Source organism: Heloderma suspectum, chromosome Z (genome assembly GCF_057233095.1).
Source record: "Heloderma suspectum isolate Gila_16-S chromosome Z, 16-S_ref, whole genome shotgun sequence".
Lineage (NCBI taxonomy): Eukaryota > Metazoa > Chordata > Lepidosauria > Squamata > Helodermatidae > Heloderma > Heloderma suspectum.
This window is the reverse complement of record NC_139476.1, coordinates 12,168,032-12,187,378: the sequence shown is the minus strand read 5'-3', so window position 1 is coordinate 12,187,378 and position 19,347 is coordinate 12,168,032. Positions and strand designations below refer to the sequence as shown.

The 19,347-nt window shown below is 45.9% G+C and overlaps 2 protein-coding genes across 4 annotated transcripts in view; one reads left to right on the top strand and one right to left on the bottom strand.

Annotated features, from left to right (window-relative positions):
- The window catches only part of MYO1F (myosin IF), a 68,819-nt gene extending 62,325 nt beyond the window's left edge, over positions 1-6,494 (top strand). For all 3 annotated transcript variants that reach the window (XM_084825526.1, XM_084825527.1, XM_084825528.1), the window contains 2 exons: positions 1,396-1,565; positions 2,764-6,494. In XM_084825526.1, the coding sequence (XP_084681652.1) occupies positions 1,396-1,565; positions 2,764-2,840 (247 nt within the window). In that variant the 3' untranslated portion in view covers positions 2,841-6,494. The remainder of the gene's footprint in view (positions 1-1,395; positions 1,566-2,763) is intronic.
- LOC146333677 (ornithine decarboxylase antizyme 1-like) lies at positions 6,362-17,159 on the bottom strand. The gene is given in 6 exon segments (XM_084825531.1): positions 6,362-6,823; positions 6,962-7,047; positions 9,696-9,868; positions 10,135-10,221; positions 10,223-10,280; positions 16,910-17,159. Coding segments are annotated over 6 exon segments (657 nt in total). The 5' UTR covers positions 17,032-17,159; the 3' UTR covers positions 6,362-6,692.
- Positions 17,160-19,347: the final 2,188 nt, after the last annotated feature.

Below are 19,347 nucleotides of genomic sequence, written 5' to 3'. Positions count from 1 at the left end.
GTTTTCTCCAGAAAGACAACAGCTCTTCCCTGCAGGGAAAATACCACTGTCGCTACGAAATTGGGGTCCCTGTAGATCTGTCGGCACAGTACTTACTAAAGATTGGATCCAAAATCTGCCTTCCGCGAGAGGAAGGGCTCCGCTTTGCAGAAGGTCCTTCTGCCTGATTTTGGGGAGGGCGCCTTCCCCTCCACACCACAGCTCACCTATTTAGCCACCCCTTCTGGCTGGCTGTGTAGCATTTTCAGGGGGTTGAAGGAGCTGCTGTGGGAAGGAGGGGTGGGGAAGTCACTTCCATCAGCACGGTTGATCCAGCGTAAATTTGGATCCAAACCCAAGAGTAGGGATGAGAAAATCTGTCCATTTCGCTTTCTCCCACATTCCATTTTTTTTTTTAAAACCCTTAAGTTATTTCTCTCCCCAATTTAGGTAAATTCTTACTAAAAATGAACGGAAATGAAATTCTCACCTATCTGCACTGTCAAATTCTATAGGTACAGCTGTTCCCACATGGACCATGAGGTTCTTGCCTGCCATATAGCTGATGAGCCCGTCAGAAAAAAAAAAAAGTAGCAACTCTAATTAAGCAAGGACTAAGGTGGCTGAATACACAGGGAATCAAACACAGGCTTTTAAGAGCTAAGCCCTCGAAGGATGGATGAATCCATCTGTTTTGGTTCCTCCCACATTCAACTGTTTTCATCTGATTCCATCCCAAATATCAAGAAATTTGCAAATTTTGGTAAATTCTTACCAAAAATAAACTGAAAGGTTGTTCTCGCCCACCTTTGCCTTTGATGTGGCACCTGCCACTTCAAAGGAGGCCGACATGTTTGTCCCATGTGTGATTGCCCAAAGAAGACTGCTGAAAAGATTAAAAATCTGTGCACATGCATCCCACATTCCGTGTCAGGAAATCCTTGAATTTTGTAACTTGCATATACAAAGTTGTGCAAGCCTTCCATTTGCATAATTTATCCCTCACTGTGCGCTGCTTTGCGTAATTGGACTCTGGTTTTGCTAGCTGTGGGATAGCATAGATTGAGGTGTGAAGCACTGAAGCTCTTCCTGCCTCATCCCACCATACCCCACTCCACCAAACCAGTAGAAACCTTCTGCCAATTCTCTAGATGCTATAATGTCAGCAGGCACAGCCAACATGCCTGCAAATCTCAAACTTATCTTTTCAGCCATAAAGGCTAGAAACTTGCAGTTTTGTTTACCCCCCACCCCAACAGAGATTCTCAAGAAATTCTGTGCCTCATGCAATCCCCCCCCCCCCGCCCGTAGTGTGATAACCTGCTTACATGCAGCCAGAGAATTATGGGAACACTCCCTGGATTTAAGAGTTTCACAGAACTCCACGCTGACTTGCTTTTGCCTCCAACGCGGCAGGACACAACGGAAGAGAAGCATTGGCCAAAGGCCGCTTCCAGCTGTGGGGCGGCCCAAACCACAGCCCAAGAGATCTGGACCACGCTGCCATGCTCTGTACCAGTATCTTGGGCAGGATGTGGACGAGCTCAGCTTCAATGTGGGTGATGTGATAGATCTCTTGATGGAAGGTAAGAAAGGCTTTGGTGCTGGTCTCACTACTACATCCTGTGACGATGCGGCAGGGGGCGGGGGGAGAGAAATGGCCATACAATGGGACTGGGCTAGAGGAAAATCAATGTCTTCTGCTAGTGTAAATGTGACCATCAGCTTAAAATGAGTAGTGTTAAGATGGGAGTTTGACACATTTATAGTGTTCAGGGTGTGTATGTGTGGACAGATAGTTATTATGCAAAATATTATACAGGCATATATTTGCATGTTTATTTTCTCCAAATAAACTGAAACAGTGGTTTAAATCTCTGTGTATATACATATATCAGATTATGAACCACTTTTATGTTAAATATGACAGTGGTCTTCAGATATCTGAAGGGCTGATATATACAGATGGAAGCTTGTTCCCTGTTGTTCTAGAGGGCAGGTGCAGATGGCAGGGAAGCACATTTCGGCTAAACATTAGCAGAAACTTGCTAACAGTGAGAGCTGTTCAGCAATTCTATTAAATATGCCTATCTGGTTTTGCATTATCGATCTAGATATCGATCTAGATAGATAATGCTCTTTCGGGGAAGTAGGCTTTAATCTGATTTAGCTGTCAAGATAACCACGATCACCACCACACACCCAAGAAACCCTATCCATTTTAGACCTAGTTTCCACTGCGGTGGTTGACCTATCTAGACTATACCACTTCAGGTTGCCTGGAGGGACTGACATGGCACAATGCTCCAGCATACATGCCAAAAAATAAAAAATCCCTGCACATAAAATGACCAGCATGTCAGGGAAAAGGGTTATAGCCCAGAAATGCTAGTTTTCTACAAGAAGGGATTTTTAATTTTCATTGCAAGCTCCTTGGAGCAAAGACTCCTTCTGCTCTTGAATTCCAAAAAGCACCAGGCACATTGATGGTACTTTTGCAATAAAAACTTTTAACATTTTTTACTCTCCTTTTCTCCAAGGAGCCCAAATGCTGTGTACAAGATTCCCCCCCCCCATTTTATTTTCACAACAGTCCTGTAGAGTAGGTTAGGCTAGGCTGATAGGCAGTGACTAGCCCAAGTTCACCCAATAAATCTCATGGCCGGCTGGGGGATTTGAACGTGAGTCTCCCCAATTCTAGCCTAATACTCTTCACCACCACATCAGAGTGATTCTCTAACAAACGAATTTTGAAAATGAGAGTTTGGGTTTACTTTCTTACAGACCCCTCCGGATGGTGGAAGGGACGACTCCATGGGCGAGAAGGTCTTTTTCCTGGGAATTACGTACAGAAAATCTGAGAGAGAAGTCCATGTTTAGCAGCCCTACAACAAAACACAGGATCAGGGAGAACCTATGAACCAGCCCTCAGAGTGAGCTTGTGCTCAGTGCAAGGGAAGCTTCATTCGCAAGACTGTGAGCGAGGACACCGAGTAAAGACGTTATCCCTCAACGGGCGTCTTCAAGGCAGCAAAAACTTTGGTTAGAAACCTTGCTTCACGAGATCACATGGGGGTGGTGCAAGGGAGAAATGAATGTGAGCCTAGGATACATCTTCACATGCATTGTTATGGTAGCTCTGGTGCTAAGTAGCAAAGGGATGGGCTAGGTAGAAATATTTTAAATAATTGGGGAGGGGGGTATCAATGCATGCCAGAGGTATTGCACACTTATCGCTCTGCCGAAAATTTCTCCCACATTTTTTCCGACCATTCTTGTTCCATTTGATAGAAATTGTTTTTGAAAAGAAATTCAAAGGAGGAGACATTCTCATGGGTTGGGTTTGAGGTTCTTGTGCTTACCTTACTTAGGAGGTGGCTGAGGAGTGCGCACGAGTGTCCCGTCATTGTACAATAATCTCTGGGGCAGCCTGCACCCTCCGTGGCTTCCCGCACTTCACTTAAAGCCAACATGAGGAAGACATCATGAGGCAATTCCTCTCATGGAGGCTTTTCAGTTAAGGAAGCGCGGGTGGCCTGGGAGGCTGCAGAGCAATAGAAAGATGATGTAATAGAGGGAGAAAACACACCCAGTGCCCTCGGCCATCTTGCAGTGATTAGGTAAGCTCAAACATACCACCAAAAGAAATTCAAAATCCTGGCTCAAAAAAGTGGAAGCCTCAACACAGTTGATGCTGTTGCCACCTACAGCAGCAGTGCAAGAAACCAAAAACCCTGAGGAGAAAAGCTGTGCTACAACCCCTGCCTATAGTGAGCCCTGTCTGTGAGAAACTGTTGGGAGAATTACTCCTCCCTTTCAGGAGAGATTCGGTGAAATTGTCCCCCCAGTTTCTCTGCCCGCAAAGAAGCTGGAGAATTTTGAGAGGCCATTTGGGCACAGCTCTATGCACACTTGCCTTCATGTTCTTTGTACATGTTGTAACGCTTTTGGAGGGACGGCATGGAAAGGGATTAAAATGCAGTTTTGAAACGCAAGCATTGCAGAATGTTGGCCTCAGATGCAAATGCCCACGTCCACAGCTCACCTGCCCCTTCCTGTTTTCAGAAGGGGAAAAGTCTTGGTATTTATTAAACCACAGAGCCAGTGTATTCATGCAGCAAGTAAAACCAGTTGTATAAAAGGAAATACGCTAGTAGAAATTGGAAGTCAGGGGTGGGAAGCTTTTGGACAACACATCTTGAGGGCCACAACTCCCATCAGTCCTAGCAAGTGTAGCCAAATGGCAAAGGATCATGGGAGTTGTTGGCCTCCAGATGTTTTAGCCTGCACCACCCACTCCTGGCATCTCCTCCCCACTGCTTTGACACGGCAGGAGGGACAGCTAATGGAAGCAACCCCTCCTCTGCTCTCCCCAAACACAAGATTGTTGGGCCTGCTTTCCTTTTTGGTCTTACAGCACCATTTTATATATGGTACTTTAAAATTTCGTAAGTAAAAGGCTCAGGTCCCTGCCTCCTAGGAGCTTACAGTGTAAAATGGCAACAGAAAACCAGAAGGGAGGAGCTGAAGAGGAACAAATGCACACAAACAGAATGAAGTGGCAGAGGCCTCAGGTAGTAGAAGGGATTGTGCCACCTCTGATCAGTCTAATTTTTTTTAATGTTTCCCCCATACATTCTGCGAGCAGAAATATGAATCCATTCATTGCTGGGCTTGTTAGCTCCTTGCTGGAGTTTCCAAAACTAGTAGCAGCCACCATCAGCAGAGGGTACATATCACACTATGACAGCCTCACCCAACCTGGTGCCCTCCAGCATGCACCCTCCCAAGTGCATGCTGGGAGTTGTAGTCCAGCACATCTGGAGGGCACCAGGATGAGGAAGGCTGTTCTATCTCAGGATTCTTACCTTATCAACCATTTTTCTTGGATAAGCGGCCCTCCCTTCACCCTTCCTCAGGGCATCAGCCCAGGAAAACCTGTCATAGGTTACTTATTACCCATGCTGCAAAGTGAATCGAGGCTTGCCTTGCAGGGGGTATCTGTGGCTGCTACTAAGCTCATGGCAAAAAGCACTTTCTGCTGGATGCAATGTTAGAAGTAAAAGTCTAACGACCAGAAGTCAAGTTCACATAGTGCTACATAGAAACCACTGGTTTGCACTTATCAGCCACACAGCATTTGACTGCACTTAAACAAAGCACTCCATGTATATTTGCCTTCCCCAACCTGGTGCCCACGGGATGCTTTGGACTGTAACTCTTATGTAAAAATATTTCTAGGCTGCCTTTAAGCGTGGAACCCTCTCAACTCTCATTACCCACAGCTATCAAGCGTGCAGGCTGGGGCAAATGGGTGTTGGAAGTCCAAAACAGTTGGGAGGGCACCAAGCTATTGAAGAGTGATTTATTCAGTAACAGATGAAAGGACTTTGTGATGGTGAGGTCTCTGCCAATTGGCTGCATTGCTCTCGTATCAAACAGCATGCCTATGAAAGGAATGGAGGTCTAGCGAAGCAGTAAGTACTTGGCAAAGAAGGGGGAGGACACACAGGAAAGGTAGTCCACTGCCATGAGAATAATGCAGAGAATGGAGAACTGGGAGAAAACTTTGACCTCTGTAGCAACGCAAATGCCAGACAAGAGATTGGCACATGCTTTTTGCACCCTTTTACAGTGGTTAAAAAAGAAACCACTAATCTTTCCTTGGAGGCCTCTGGAAAGTTATCTGTAGAAACCGATTCACAGTGCTTTTAAAGACCCATCTGCCTTGGAAGAGGCTGCAGCCTTGTGACAAAGACAAGTCCAAGGGATATCAAACCTTGAATTGGCTCATGCTTTCACAGAGAGGCCATATAGATGTAATGGCGCAAGCTGGTTTTTTAAATCCAGAAGTACCCCAATCATGTAGCCTCTACAGCATAGAAATGGAGAAGGGGTGTGTGTGTGTGTGTGTGTGTGTGTGTGTGTGAGAGAGAGAGAGAGAGAGAGAGAGAGAGATGGATGCTTGACTTAAGAGCGCAATCCTATGGATGTTTAGACAGAAATAAGTCCTACAATTCCCAGCATTCCCCAGCCAGCTGCTGGGAGTTGCAGGGCTTTTTTCTTTCTTAACCCACCACCACTTACCTCCCTGTAGCTTTGCCCTTCCAGGGTTCTCCCAGCTGATCTTACTTCTGCTACTGGATGTGAGGGAGAGGGTCCTGTGCTCCTCACCCCCCTGCCCCTTCTGTTGTTAAACAAATCCCTGCCATAGTTCCTCGTTTTATATTAGCTGGACAGTTTTCAAAACTCTATTACTCCCATGTGTAGTTGGATGACAAACCCCATGTTTAGAGGATAAAAGTCAATACCCCAGGTGAGATTAGGAGCTATACTGATCCTGGGATATGCAATTGTTTAAACATTAAAACCAGCAATAAAGTAAAATATAAACTTTTATTTAGAATTAAAGCAAATACTTCAGTATCACAAACACACAATATTAAACTTCCAGGAAATATACTGCTAATTTGGAATGAGCATTTATTTTTGCACAATCACAACATGCGGACAAATCCAGGGGGAAAAAAAGATGACAAAAGTAGGAAATTTTCAACATCTCCCCCACCACTGGAGCAGCCTGTCACAATAATTTGTAGAAAGAACAAGTCATTTATGTGTGCGTGCATATGCATTTGTATTAAGATGTTGACAAAATTTCTACCAATTCATCTTTGACAAAGAACAAAGCTCTACAAGGCAAACACTGCAATCTAGTCTTCTTCAGAAGAGTCTCGTTCAAACGTGTAGGCCATAAAGCAAGCATCAGGTCTCTTGGGGACAAGGGGATGTCCTGGTCTCACAATCTCAAAGCCCAAGAAGCTGAAAGTACGGAGCAGTGAAGCTGCCAGAAAGAGAAGAGGTTTAGTACAAGTTCCTCAAGATCCACAACACAGCCGCAAGACACAATTAAGCACACAGCTCATCCCTCAACCCTTAAGAGTACAGTGCCCAAACCAGCAGGTCATATAGCCTCCCTTACCTCTGTCATCTCTGTTCTTGTGGAAGCAAATGAACACATGGTCTACCTGAAGTTGTTCTTCAGCAAACTCAAGAAGAACTGCAAAACTAAGAACAGGAAGTTAGTGAGACCCCTTTGCTCTCCCCACAGAAGTATTCAAATTGCTGTGGTTTGTATTTGGATGGAGGAAATATGGGGAAAAGGGAACTACCGGCAGCAAGCGCAACTGCAGGTTATTCAATCCGATCTGCAGCCACCGAAGCAGAAGTTGTGCCCTTTCGTTGTTGCTGCCATTTATAACTTAATACTCTTCTGGGTTGAACTGGCCACCTAACTGATCTGGCATGTACCCCCAATACCCCACCTACAACCTCTTAATCCAACTGGTGAGTTCTGGATTTGAGAATTAAAATGCAGACAGTTAACATAAAGAACCCGTGCTATGCTACTTTGCTTTTCCATTCAGCACAGTTCTTTCCTTTTCCGGGGCGGGGAGAAGAACAGAAATGTTCTGATGCGATTTCTGCCTTTGTAAGACTGAAGAAATTCCTGTTTCCCCGTGTACAAAAACTGGTATTTGAAGACTCCATCTATTCCTGCTGCATCACCAGCAATGAACTTAAAATTTAAGTGCCTTGCTGGCTCAAACCAAAGACATAATGGTTGGGTTCAGACAACATGATAACCCGCACTCAAGGGTGGAGTATGGGTTGTCATTGGACTATGGGTTATTGCGTTGTCTGAACCAGCTGCAATAACAAACCATGGTTACCACCCACAGTTCACAACCCAACAACCAACCGTGGGTTCCCTTCCTGGGTCGTTTGTGGCTAACATGGTTTGTTAGCACAGATGGGTTCAGACAACACAACCACTGACGGTTCAATGACAACCCATACTCCACCCTTGAGTGTGGGTTATCATGTTGTCTGAATCCAGTCAATTAGTCTAGCATCAAGCTTCCTGCAGTAGACAACTAGATGCTCTAGGAAGCCCAAAAGCAGGGCCAGAAAGCAGTCTCTCTCTCTCTCGCTGTTGCTTCTTAGCAACTGGCATGTGGTGGTATGCTGCCCCTGCACCTGAAGGTTCAATTTAGACAGCATGGCTCATAGTCATCAGCAGAACATTCCTCCTCCAGGAGCCTCTGCTCAGTCTCTTTAAAGCAGGGGTGTTGAACCTTTCAGCCAAAGGGCTGAATTGCATTTCACAGAACCTCTTCAGGGCCAGGTTTCAGGGGAGGGCAGGGCCAAAACACCAAAAATATCAGCTCATTTTTGCTTAAAGATCTTACTGCCAGTAACTAAGCGTTAAGAGAGGCATTTCAACCTTTCAGAATGGAGAAGTGCACTAAAGTCAGGAAACCACAAAATGATTTGCAGATGACACAAAATTGGGCGAGATAGCTAATACTTTGGAAGACAGAAACAAAATTCAAAGTGATCTGGATAGACTGGAGCACTGGGCAGAAAACAACAGAATGACGTTTAATAGGGATAAATGCCAATTTCTGCACCTAGGAAAAAGAAACCAAATGCACAGTTACAAGATGGAGGATACGTGGCTCAACAACACTACAAGCGAGAAGGATCTTGGAATTGTTGTCGCTCACAAGCTGAATATGAGCCAACAATGTGATGTGGCTGCAAAAAAGGCAAATGCTATTTTGGGCTGCATTAACAGAAGCATAGCTTCCAAATCCCAGGAAGTATTAGTTCCCCTCCACTCAGCATTGGTTAGGCTTCATCTGGAGTACTGTGTCCAGTTCTGGGCACTGCACTTTAAGAAGGATGCAGACAAGCTGGAGAGGGTTCAGAGGAGGGCAACAAAGATGATCAGAGGACTGGAAACAAAGCCCTATCAAGAGAGACTGAAAGAACTGGGCATGTTTAGCCTTGAGAAGAGAAGACTGAGGGGAGATATGATAGTGCTCTTCAAGGACTTGAAAGGTTGTCACAGACAGGAAGGCCAGGATCTCTTCTCAATCATCCCAGAGTGCAGGATACGGAAGAATGGGCTGAAGTGACAGGAAGCCAGATTCCGGCTGAACATCAGGAAAAACATCCTGACTGTTAGAGCAATACGAAAATGGAACCCATGACCTAGGGAGGTGGTGGGCTCTCCCACACTGGAGGTGTTCAAGACAAGGCTGGGCAGCCATCCGTCAGGGATGCTCTGACTTGGGATTCCTGCACTGAGCAGGGGATTGGACTCGATGGCCTTGTAGGCCCCTTCCAAGCCTACTATTCTATGATTCTATGATAGAGGTGTGTGTGTGTGTGGAGAGGATGTGGCCATCTGAGGAACCCCCAGAGGACTGGATTGGGTCTCTAAGCAGGCCAGATTTGGCCCTTGGGCCTGAGGTTCTGCACCCCTGCGTTAAAGCTAGCCAAGTTAGTAGCCACGTTGTGCCAGTGAATTTCACAAATTAGTTCTCTTTAGTCCCCGACAGTTTTGAGACAGACAAGGCTCTGCTTCCCCTCCAGGTATAGCAAAGGCTGATATGGGGATGGGGGAGAGAAGAGGGGCAGTGGGGCTGTGGATTTTACACAATGAATACAAGACACAGACCACACATGGCACTGTAACGCTACATCTAGGACCGTGATGTAAAATAATCTGCAGCTCTGGATGAAAGACTAATGCAAAAATGATAGTCAAGAACATGACTCAGCTGAAGCTTTACATTTGCTGATGATGTCCTTACCTGGTTTCAATACAAGAGGAAATGAGACGTGTTCACCCGTTTTTGGCCTACCTGTCTTTGCTCCCTTCAGGCAGACAGCCATTGGGAATTTCGATGTACAAGTTGTTGTTGTTCAACACAGTTCTCCAATTGATGTGCTTAGCATCCGTCAGCCTGGACTGGACATTCAGGATCCTCGTCCTGTTGTTTGACGTTATTTCCTCTGTTACATTCAGCCGATTATCCTAGGAAAGAAGAGCAGATTTGAAACTATTTAAGGCTGCACTGATTTATAAATGCACTGACTGAAGGGTGCATGGGCCAAGTTCTTCCCCCAGTAGTACAACCTCATAGTTCTCAAGTTGCACACTCACTCCAGATTTACTATTTGGGGTAGGTGCGATTCAGATGTTACCTGATGGCATGGATGTCTGTCCCCCCCCCCCCCCAATGTCAAGCACTCAACAGTGCATCCTGCATTAACCTTACTTCCAAGGCGGCACATACTTACCGAATAAAATAAGTTAGCTGAAAGATTGTGATCCCTCTGACTATTCCCTCGCCCACCTGGGATCTTCAGGGGTGGGTGAGGGGCATCAGGAGCACCACCGAGGCCCCGGACCGAGGTTACTACAACAACTGAAGGACACCCTGGAACTGAGAAAACAAAACACAGCAATAGTGAGGGGTGAATATGCACAAGAGGTGATTTATCCATTCATTCATGGCATTTTTGCTCCATACTCCAGCCCCAAAAGGCTCTCATATAGTGGCTCACCAAGTTTAATTATATGACAGTCCCTGCCCTCAGGGTTACAATCTAAAAGACACGACACAAAAGGAAGGAGGATTGGGAGGGAGAAGGGGAAAAAAAGCAAACTTTCTCACACATGTACACACTTACAGAATGCTAGGGGAGGAAGAGAAAGGCAGCCACACATTGATTATACTACTGGAAAGTGTAAGTAAGGAGAGAAATCAACTTTTGCTCCTACCTTCTGTTACAACATATACAAACACCACTATTACAATTCAGCCAATTTTGTTCACACCAATTAATAGCTGGCAAAAGCAGATTTTATTTCTCATGGAAAGTAGCATCAGGCCTAAGACTGGACAACAAGCTCATTTTATTTTTTTTTAAAGTGTTTACTAATAAGCTTCAGCCTCACAACACTAAGTGCCAGAGGAGAACTGGCTTCCCTTTGGGACTTTTAACTAATGCTCTAATGTCACACCGGCACACAGACACTCCATTCTGCATCTGCATTTTATTGAACTGGAAGCTCCCACAATTTCCCCGTTAGTTGCCATAAAGACATAAGCCTCTTCCCCATTCCAGAAGCTATATTGTTTCTACTAGACACGTAAAAGCACTCGGACTTGCAAACCCGCTGCTTTCAATATTAGAGAATATTGATATTTGAGCCTGCATATTCATGTTGAAAAACTAACACTAGTTACATCTGAAAAAAAAAAACCTCACAGCTATTTGTGAATGTGACAGCTGCAATTCCTCCATTTAAATGCTCTGCCTGTTGAAATAAATACCATGCAGCGTCAATGTACACAGAAGTGGTTTTATGGAAACACCAAGCCAGCTTAACTGAATGAGATCTTTCTCAAAAGATCGCTGTCCCAGTTAGCCCCTCCCCTCTGCACCATCCTTCACTCTGGTTGCGTCACCACAGCAGATGCAGCAGATCAAGGTCTCCCTCAGGGAAATTCTCACAACCATCCTGCCAGCAGCCATTTGCAAAATGGTATAAACAGTCAAAATCATCATCCACCATTTTGAACAGCCAAAATGTTACCCCACTAAACCTTCAGCGCCCAGTATCAGTGAACCGAGCAGTCCTGAAATAATTGCGTAACGAACTGGTTGCTTTTCTCCCCTTTCTGTCACTACTGTTAAGTTCATGGACTACTAAAAACAATCAAATACCCCCAATTTATGCTGTAGTTTGTCCGTGAGGCACTGAGACACCCAGAAAACGCTTCATCATGTTTACACTAGTTTGCGTCTTGTTTCAAGATCTTTTAAACAGGTTTTATCTGTCACTCAGAAACCCCTTTCCCACATATTGTCAAGAATTTGAGTTCCTTTGCTATTTGCACCTTCTCTGGTGAATAACCACTGCAGGTTTTATAATGCTGGGAGATGAGGGATGTTTTTAAAGCACTGGAAGGATTTTATCACTCATTCATTACCAGAATGTTTTCCATTGTAAACTAAACAGGCCTAAACTCCCCCCCCACACACACACACACATGCTGCAATGGTTACCTGCCCTGTTACACGCTCTGCTCATTTAAAGATTATGTTTATTAGACACAGTCCGCACTGGTGGACCAGTTGCCATTTCCAGTGGATCTCCAGGCATCTGTTAGCTATTGTAATTCCCGCAAAGAATGCTGGATTATGCTTGGAGGCCATTTCAGTGGCTCTAACTGAATTCTTTTATAAGACACATGGTGGTACTTCATTACGTACCTCTCCGAATATGCCTATTGGCATTATTTAAATCACTGCTTTTCATATACAGGTTATTGGATGACTTTGCTCAAGTGAAGCTTGCAGGATTCTCTAACATGTCAGGAGAAGTTTACAGGGGATTCTTGTACCCACCGCCAGAGAAACTTCCCTCCTTGCTCTATCCACACCTAGTTGGAAGATCCAGAGTGGGTCTGGAGCACAAAGGCCCAACTAATCCCTGTGAGAAGGGAGGACCTGACTAGCCCCGATTGCCCACCCCATCTGCCACAGACTACGCCAAAAAAAGTGGGGTGATTAGGCTATTGGGAGCTATTATTGGCCAATTGCCATTCCGTTGGATACTTCAGTCAATTCAAACACTTCTACCCCTTCAGTCAATTCAAACACTTCTATGTTGGCAGGATGTCTCGGGAGTCATCATCACACAACAACTCCCCAAGGAAGAAATCAACCTTTGCCTCAGTGTGCATACCTGCCCCTCCCCCATGCACTATAGTCCAGAACCAGACACCTACGAGGGCAAGAATAAGACCCGTCCATCATTATGTAGGGACAGCCATCTCTCCACAGAAGCGGTTCCCAACCTCAGAAACCCACTGTTTCTGTTGCTGGACTACAATCCCCATCAACCCTGAGTATTGGCCATGACTGATGACTGGGGATGATAGGAGTTACAGAACAACTTTTGGGGAACTAAGGTTGGGAACCACTGCTTCAAAGAGAACCATTACATCCAGAAGTGGGTGAGCCTCTGCTTACAGCTTATGTCAGACCAATTCCCCATCCTGGCCTGGTTAAACAAGGTAACCACATCCTCAGTGCCAGAAAGGTTAAAAAAAAGCCCCTTCCTAGATCAGCTGGAACTTTACCACTGCACTTGCGAGAAAAAATGGAGATGAAAGGCAGCAAAAGAGCTAAGTTTCTGACAGTCATGTCTGAGCTAAGGAAAAACAGCAAGGCCAAGTGAGGGAGGACTAGGTTGGATTCAGCTCTCAAAGGGATCCAGCCAAGCCCTCTTCAGCACTGTCTTGGACCCGAGATACCTACTGCTATTCCCAAATCTTTCCTTGAAGCATCTGTCTTTTCTAGGTACAAACACCTGCCTATACTGCACCAATGAAGCCTAAGCCTTATGTATTACCAGGCAAAAGATTAGGCACCAGCTTTGAAAAAGGGGAAGCAGATGTCAGTGAAGCTGCTGCAGATAAGGCCATGGGTCCAGTCATGTCTCCTCAAGAGTGAAAGAGGAAGTTTAGTGTTGTGCAGCCACAGCTCAAAAGTTAGGAAATTCCCCCAACATGCAGCTCCCTCCTCAAGATGGCCAGCTACCTCTCAACCATACCCAAGGTTATGCGCTTCTTCTAATCTGGCGGAAATAAGGAAGCCAGAGCACTCTTGTTGCGAAAGAGGTGTTGCTCCCTGCACCCCTCCCTGTGTTTTAATATTGCCTGCACCCCAGACTCTCCTAAGGCCTTCCCTCGTGCCAGCTGAGGTTCTGCAAGCAACAACATCTGCGAGCTCATGCTCTGCTCCTCACCCACCCACAGATAGGCCACAAGCCTAACAAGTTGATGTGGTTATTTGCATGAGACCAACTGGTGGGAGGGGAGGTACAACAACCTTGCCTTGTCTGTTTTAAACTTTTATAGGCTGAAGGTTTGGAAACATTAGTGGTATTAACCACCTTGGTTTCCATCCAAGAAGCAATACACATTTTAAAATAATGCATTGCCTGCTAACCCTCACATACTGAACTCTTTCCTTCAACAGAGCGGCAAGAGGTGCGGCGGTGAGAAATGTTTCAGGACCAAGCTTACTCCCTCCAGCCAGTAAAGCAGCATTCAATGTGGTTAATCTACAGGGTGTATACAATACATTGCTCAGAGGTATGTCTCCCTTCCCACAAAATATATTAATACTTGGGAGCCTAATGCCCAGCGTGTTATGTAACCACTTCAGGAGTTATTTAAGTGTAGTTATAGCTCACACCAGGGAGACAGGGTTTAGTGGGAATTCACTGAATTTTCTTTTACTGTAGAAAACATATCCTTGGTTGGATACATACTCTGCAATGGGATAATATGGGTGCATTCATCTCATCAAGGGCAAATTTCCCCACAAAAGGAACTCCCATTGCCCCAGTCACCAACCAAAGATTTCAACTTACAAGCTGAGAGGGAGAAGGTGCATTATTGTGCTCCCCCACCTCCACCAATTTTTTTTTTTTTAGCATTCCTTCTTTCCAAGGATGAATGATGCCTTATTTGTATTTATCCCAACAGGGAAGAGTATTTTTTCTTCACGAAAAGCTGTCCTCAGATATTAACGCTTTGGATTAGGAGAGAACAGGGAGCTCCTTCATAATGAATCCCCCCCCCCATATATCAAATAGTGCCTCTATCTTTCCTGGGTGCCTAATGTGTGTGGGTTCCATTTTGGCAGGGAGGTGAAGCAGCTGTCAATTTCCTCTCATGAATAGATGTGCTGTATGTGTTTCTCTCTTCCCTCTCCTTGCAATATCTACTTAGTAAGCCTTCATTCTCTGGTGGTGGGTACCTAAATATACACATGTCCCACTGGCTTGGGGCGGGGGAGGAAGAGAGGCCTTTCTCTTAATGAATAAAGGGTCTCTTTCTAATTTAGATCAGGGGAAAGAAGGAGATTCTGTATACTGAACTCTTCCCCCACCTCCCGCATGTAGAATTGTGTTCTTTCCTGGGTGGTGGGTAAGTTCATGTCTGTTTGGAAAAGGCGGTGGGGAGAGAAATGCATCCCCCCCCCCATGATCAGATGGGTCTTGCATTCTCCCCCCTCTGAACTGTCAAGAAATACTTCATTCTTCCCTGGGAGATGGCAGAGGCTTTTCACTACAGAACAAATGTCCCCTGTTTTCTTACTCCCTCCTTCCATACATACAAGTATATACACATACATACACTTAAATGGGACCCCATTCTTTCCCAAGTGTTGGATGCCTAGTGACCAGATCTTTTAGATGGGAGAGAAGGGATAATGTTCATTTTTCCCTAACAACCAGAGGGAGGCCTCAATCTAACACATCCCTCTTTCTTAGTTGATGTTAGGCATCCAATAGCCTCTTTTTTTAATACTTTGGGAGGAGAAGGAAGCAGCAGCAAATGTGAATTTCTCCAATGAACAGTAGTGGGTCTCATTCTTATCACTCCCACCTCATTTACACAGAGAATGATCTCATTTTTTTCTGGATGGTGGGTACTTTAATAGCCAAATTCTTTACAGCAGGTGTGTGTCTTTGGACATCAGCATAGTTTTGAGTTTTCCCTGATTAATGGAGGCTCACTTTCTTGTGGTTCAGTCGTGTCCAACTCTTCGTGACCCCATCGACCATAGCACGCCAGGCCTTCTTGTCCTGCACTCTCTCCCGGAGCATGCTCAAGTCCATATTAGCCTCACTTTCTACCACACACAACCCCCCCCAAACCAGAATCTCTTTTTTCCAGATGCTAGGGGTTCTGAATAGCCATTTTATCCAGACAGATAAAGCAAGCAGCAAATTTGAGTTCTCTCATGAACAGGCGCCCTCCATCAAACTTTTTTTGTCTAAGATCTCATTACTTGGGTGGTAGGCACCTAATGACTAAATTCTGTCCAGGAAATGAAGGAAAAAACAAAATTGAATTTTCCTAACAAGATGGGGTAGAATCTCATTCTTCCTTAGGTGGTGCCTAACGGCTATATTTGGGATCACGGGAAGGTAAGAAAATGTCAGATTCTGATTATTTTTCCCTACCGGGCATAGGTGGATTACTCATTCTTTTACCATCACCCCATAAATAGATGTCTGTGACCTCTGTATTAATAAAATAGGTGTGGGAGGGGGGCAAAGCAAGTCCCACTTCTACTCATTACGGAAAAATCCAAATTATTTTTCTCGCCTGCCCCATATAGCCCTCCTAATGACATACACATCCTAATGATATATAACTACTGGAAGGTGGGGGGAATAAATGCATTAGACTCAAACCCACCTCCTTTTCCTCCACCCTGGCCAGAATTTAGCTATCAGGCACACAATCCCAGGAAAGAATGAAAACCTACACAAAGCATTAAGAACTGGTGCTCGAGTATGCTTTCCCCCCCTTTTCCTTCCGCATCTCTCTTTTCCTTTTGTCACGTTTGCTTAGAACGTAAGCCTGAGGGCAGGGACCGCTTTCTTGACACCCCTTCCACCTGAAAAGCAGGATATATATACTTTACATATTGAGGGGAGGGCGATATACCGACTCCAGCCTTCCCCCAACCCCACCGCCCTCCAGATGTGTTACGACTACAACCCCCTATCGTTGCCCAGCCAGCATGGCAATAGCCATGCTGGTTATGTATGATGGGAGTTGTAGTCCAATACCACATTCGGAGGGCGCTAGGGTGGAGGAGACCGCTGCCTGAGGTCAAGGGTAGGCAACCGGGCGCCCTCCAGCTGTTTTGGATGACAGTGCCCATAACCCAACCATGCTGACTGAGGATGACGGGATCTCTAATCCAAAACCTCCGGATCGCCAATAACCCGATTTGGGCAAGCGGAGAGAAACGGTGCCAAGCCTGGACTAAGCGAGCACAGGGGAGTCTCTCTTTCCCCCTTGGCCCGCTTCGGCCTGGGGAGCCCCCTCCCCGAAAATGCTGCGTGGGCGTGGCCACCGGCAGCCCCGCCCCCTCGCCTCTCGCGCCGGGGGTGGCGCTGGCGGGGCGGAGCCGCGCAGCTAGGCCGCAGCGCCTGAGGCGCTGGCGGCTTCTCGGTTCGCCCTCTCCTCACCTCCTCAAAGCGGCGTTGGCGGGCAGGGCGGGCATGGCGGCGACGTGCGTCTTTTTATTTCCTTCCTTCTCGCGGGCAAAGCAGTGACTGTTGAGGATCCGCTGCAGGGAGGATTTCACCATCCGGGCCGCCCCCTGGTCGCCGAACCCCCGGTCGGGTCTAAGCCCCCTCCTCCCGGCCCCCTCCTGCTCGGCTGTCTCTCGCGGCGACTCCCCCCGTCCTTCGTCTCCTCACTGCTGCACAAAATGGCGGAAGGCGCCGCGCGCCGCCCGCCTTTATATGGAAGGGGAGGGAGGCCCCGCCCACCCTTGGCGTAGAACGGCGCGGACTCCGTGCGTAGAAGGGCAAGCGCGCGCCCGCTTTCCTCCGGTTGAGCTGAGGCCACACCCACTTCGCCGCGTACGAGGCTACGGTCACGCCCAGTCCTCCCCCCTATAAGGTCAAGGCCACGCCCACTCCTCCTCCGCCTTTACCATTTCTTCTCCCTCCTTCTCTCTTTGCGGTAAACAATATTTTCTCTCCCCACCCCCTCACCTTGCAGCGGGGAGGCCGTCTCTGATTGGCTGACGGGCCGCGGCGATGGAAAGAGAGGGGGCGGGTTAAGACGGCGCGTGCGCGCCGCTTGGCCGTTCCCCGAAGGGATTTAATTGAGCAACACCAAAAAAAACCCAAAACACGGGAGGGAGGGCGGAACCAGGCCAAGCCCGAAGCCTTTTTCTCATTGGCTGAAGGGAAAGAAGCGTAGGGGCTCGATTGGTTCGGAGGATTGGCTATCTGGAAAGAAGCCGTTGGTAGCGAGGGGCGAGCAAGATGAAGGGGGCGGGGGAACGCCTCCGCTACCTGAGGTAAAGCGCATGCGCGAGCGGTTAGGGGAGAGAAGGGGGTGGGTTCAGACGTGTGGGGAGAGAAACGGCTGGTTGTGGGGGGAGGCGAACGCAGCAGTCCCCACGCACAAGTGCACAGGCCTCACGGAATACAGGAGTACAAATAGATAATAAACGTAGCCCCAGCCTGGGGAAATACTCCTATGCTGGTTCCCCTCGCCCCGCACTCTGTGTGTGTGTGTGTGTATATATATATATAATATATATTAAATTACATTAATGCATACACACAAAGAATATATGTATGTTATAATATATAGATATGGCATATATATGTATATTACATTAATATATATACATAAAGTATGTATATTATAGATATGGCATATATATATATTACATTAATATATATACATAAAGTATATATATATATATTATAGATATGGCATATATATGCATATTACAATATATATACATAAAGTATCTTTGTTGTTGTTCAGTCGTTCAGTCGTGACCGATTCTTCGTGACCCCATGGACCACAGCACGCCAGGCCTTCCTGTCTTGCACTCTCTCCCGGGGCGTGCTCAAGTCCATATTCGTTGCATCGGGGATGCTATCCAGCCATCTCATCCTCTGCCGTCCCCTTCTCCTTTTGCCTTCAGTCCTTCTCAGCATCAGTGTCGTTTCCAGGGAGTTTTCTCTTCGCATTAGGTGGCCAAAATAGTTGCGCTTCAGCTTCAGTATCTGTCCTTCCAATGAGCACTCAGGGTTGATTTCCTTGAGGATGGACTGATTGGACCTCCTTGCAGTCCAGGGGACGCGTAAGAGTCTTCTCCAGCACCACAGTTCGAAAGCATCCATTCTTCGGCGCTCAGCCTTCCTTATAGTCCAGCTCTCACAGCCATACGTTGCTACTGGGAAAACCATAGCTTTGATTATGCGGACCTTTGTCGGCAAGGTGACGTCTCTGCTTCTTACTATGCTGTCTAGGTTTGCCATAGCTTTCCTCCCAAGGAGCAAGCGTCTTTTAATTTAATGGCTACAGTCACCGTCTGCGGTGATCTTGGAGCCCAAAAAAGTAAAATCTGTCACTGCTTCCATTTCTTCCCCTTCCATATGCCAGGAAGTGATGGGGCCAGATGCCATGATCTTCGTTTTTTTAATGTTGAGTTTCAAACCAGCTTTTGCACTCTCCTCTTTCACCCTCAACAAGAGGCTCTTTAGATCCTCTTCGCTTTCTGCTATATTAATGTAATATACATTATATAAATATATGCTATATCTATATATTATAACATATTTATTATAAAGTATATGTTATTATAGATATAGCATATATATATAATGTATATTACATTAATATATATACATAAATCATTTATAATATACAGATATAGCATATATATAATGTATATTACATTAATATATATACATAAAGTATATATGTGTTATAATATATAGATATAGCATATATATGTATATTACATTAATATATATACATAAAGTATATATATGTTATATAGATATAGCATATATTACATATATAATACACACACACACACACACACAAACATGCAGGCCCATGGAATCAGTCTCCCCACATACAATTACCA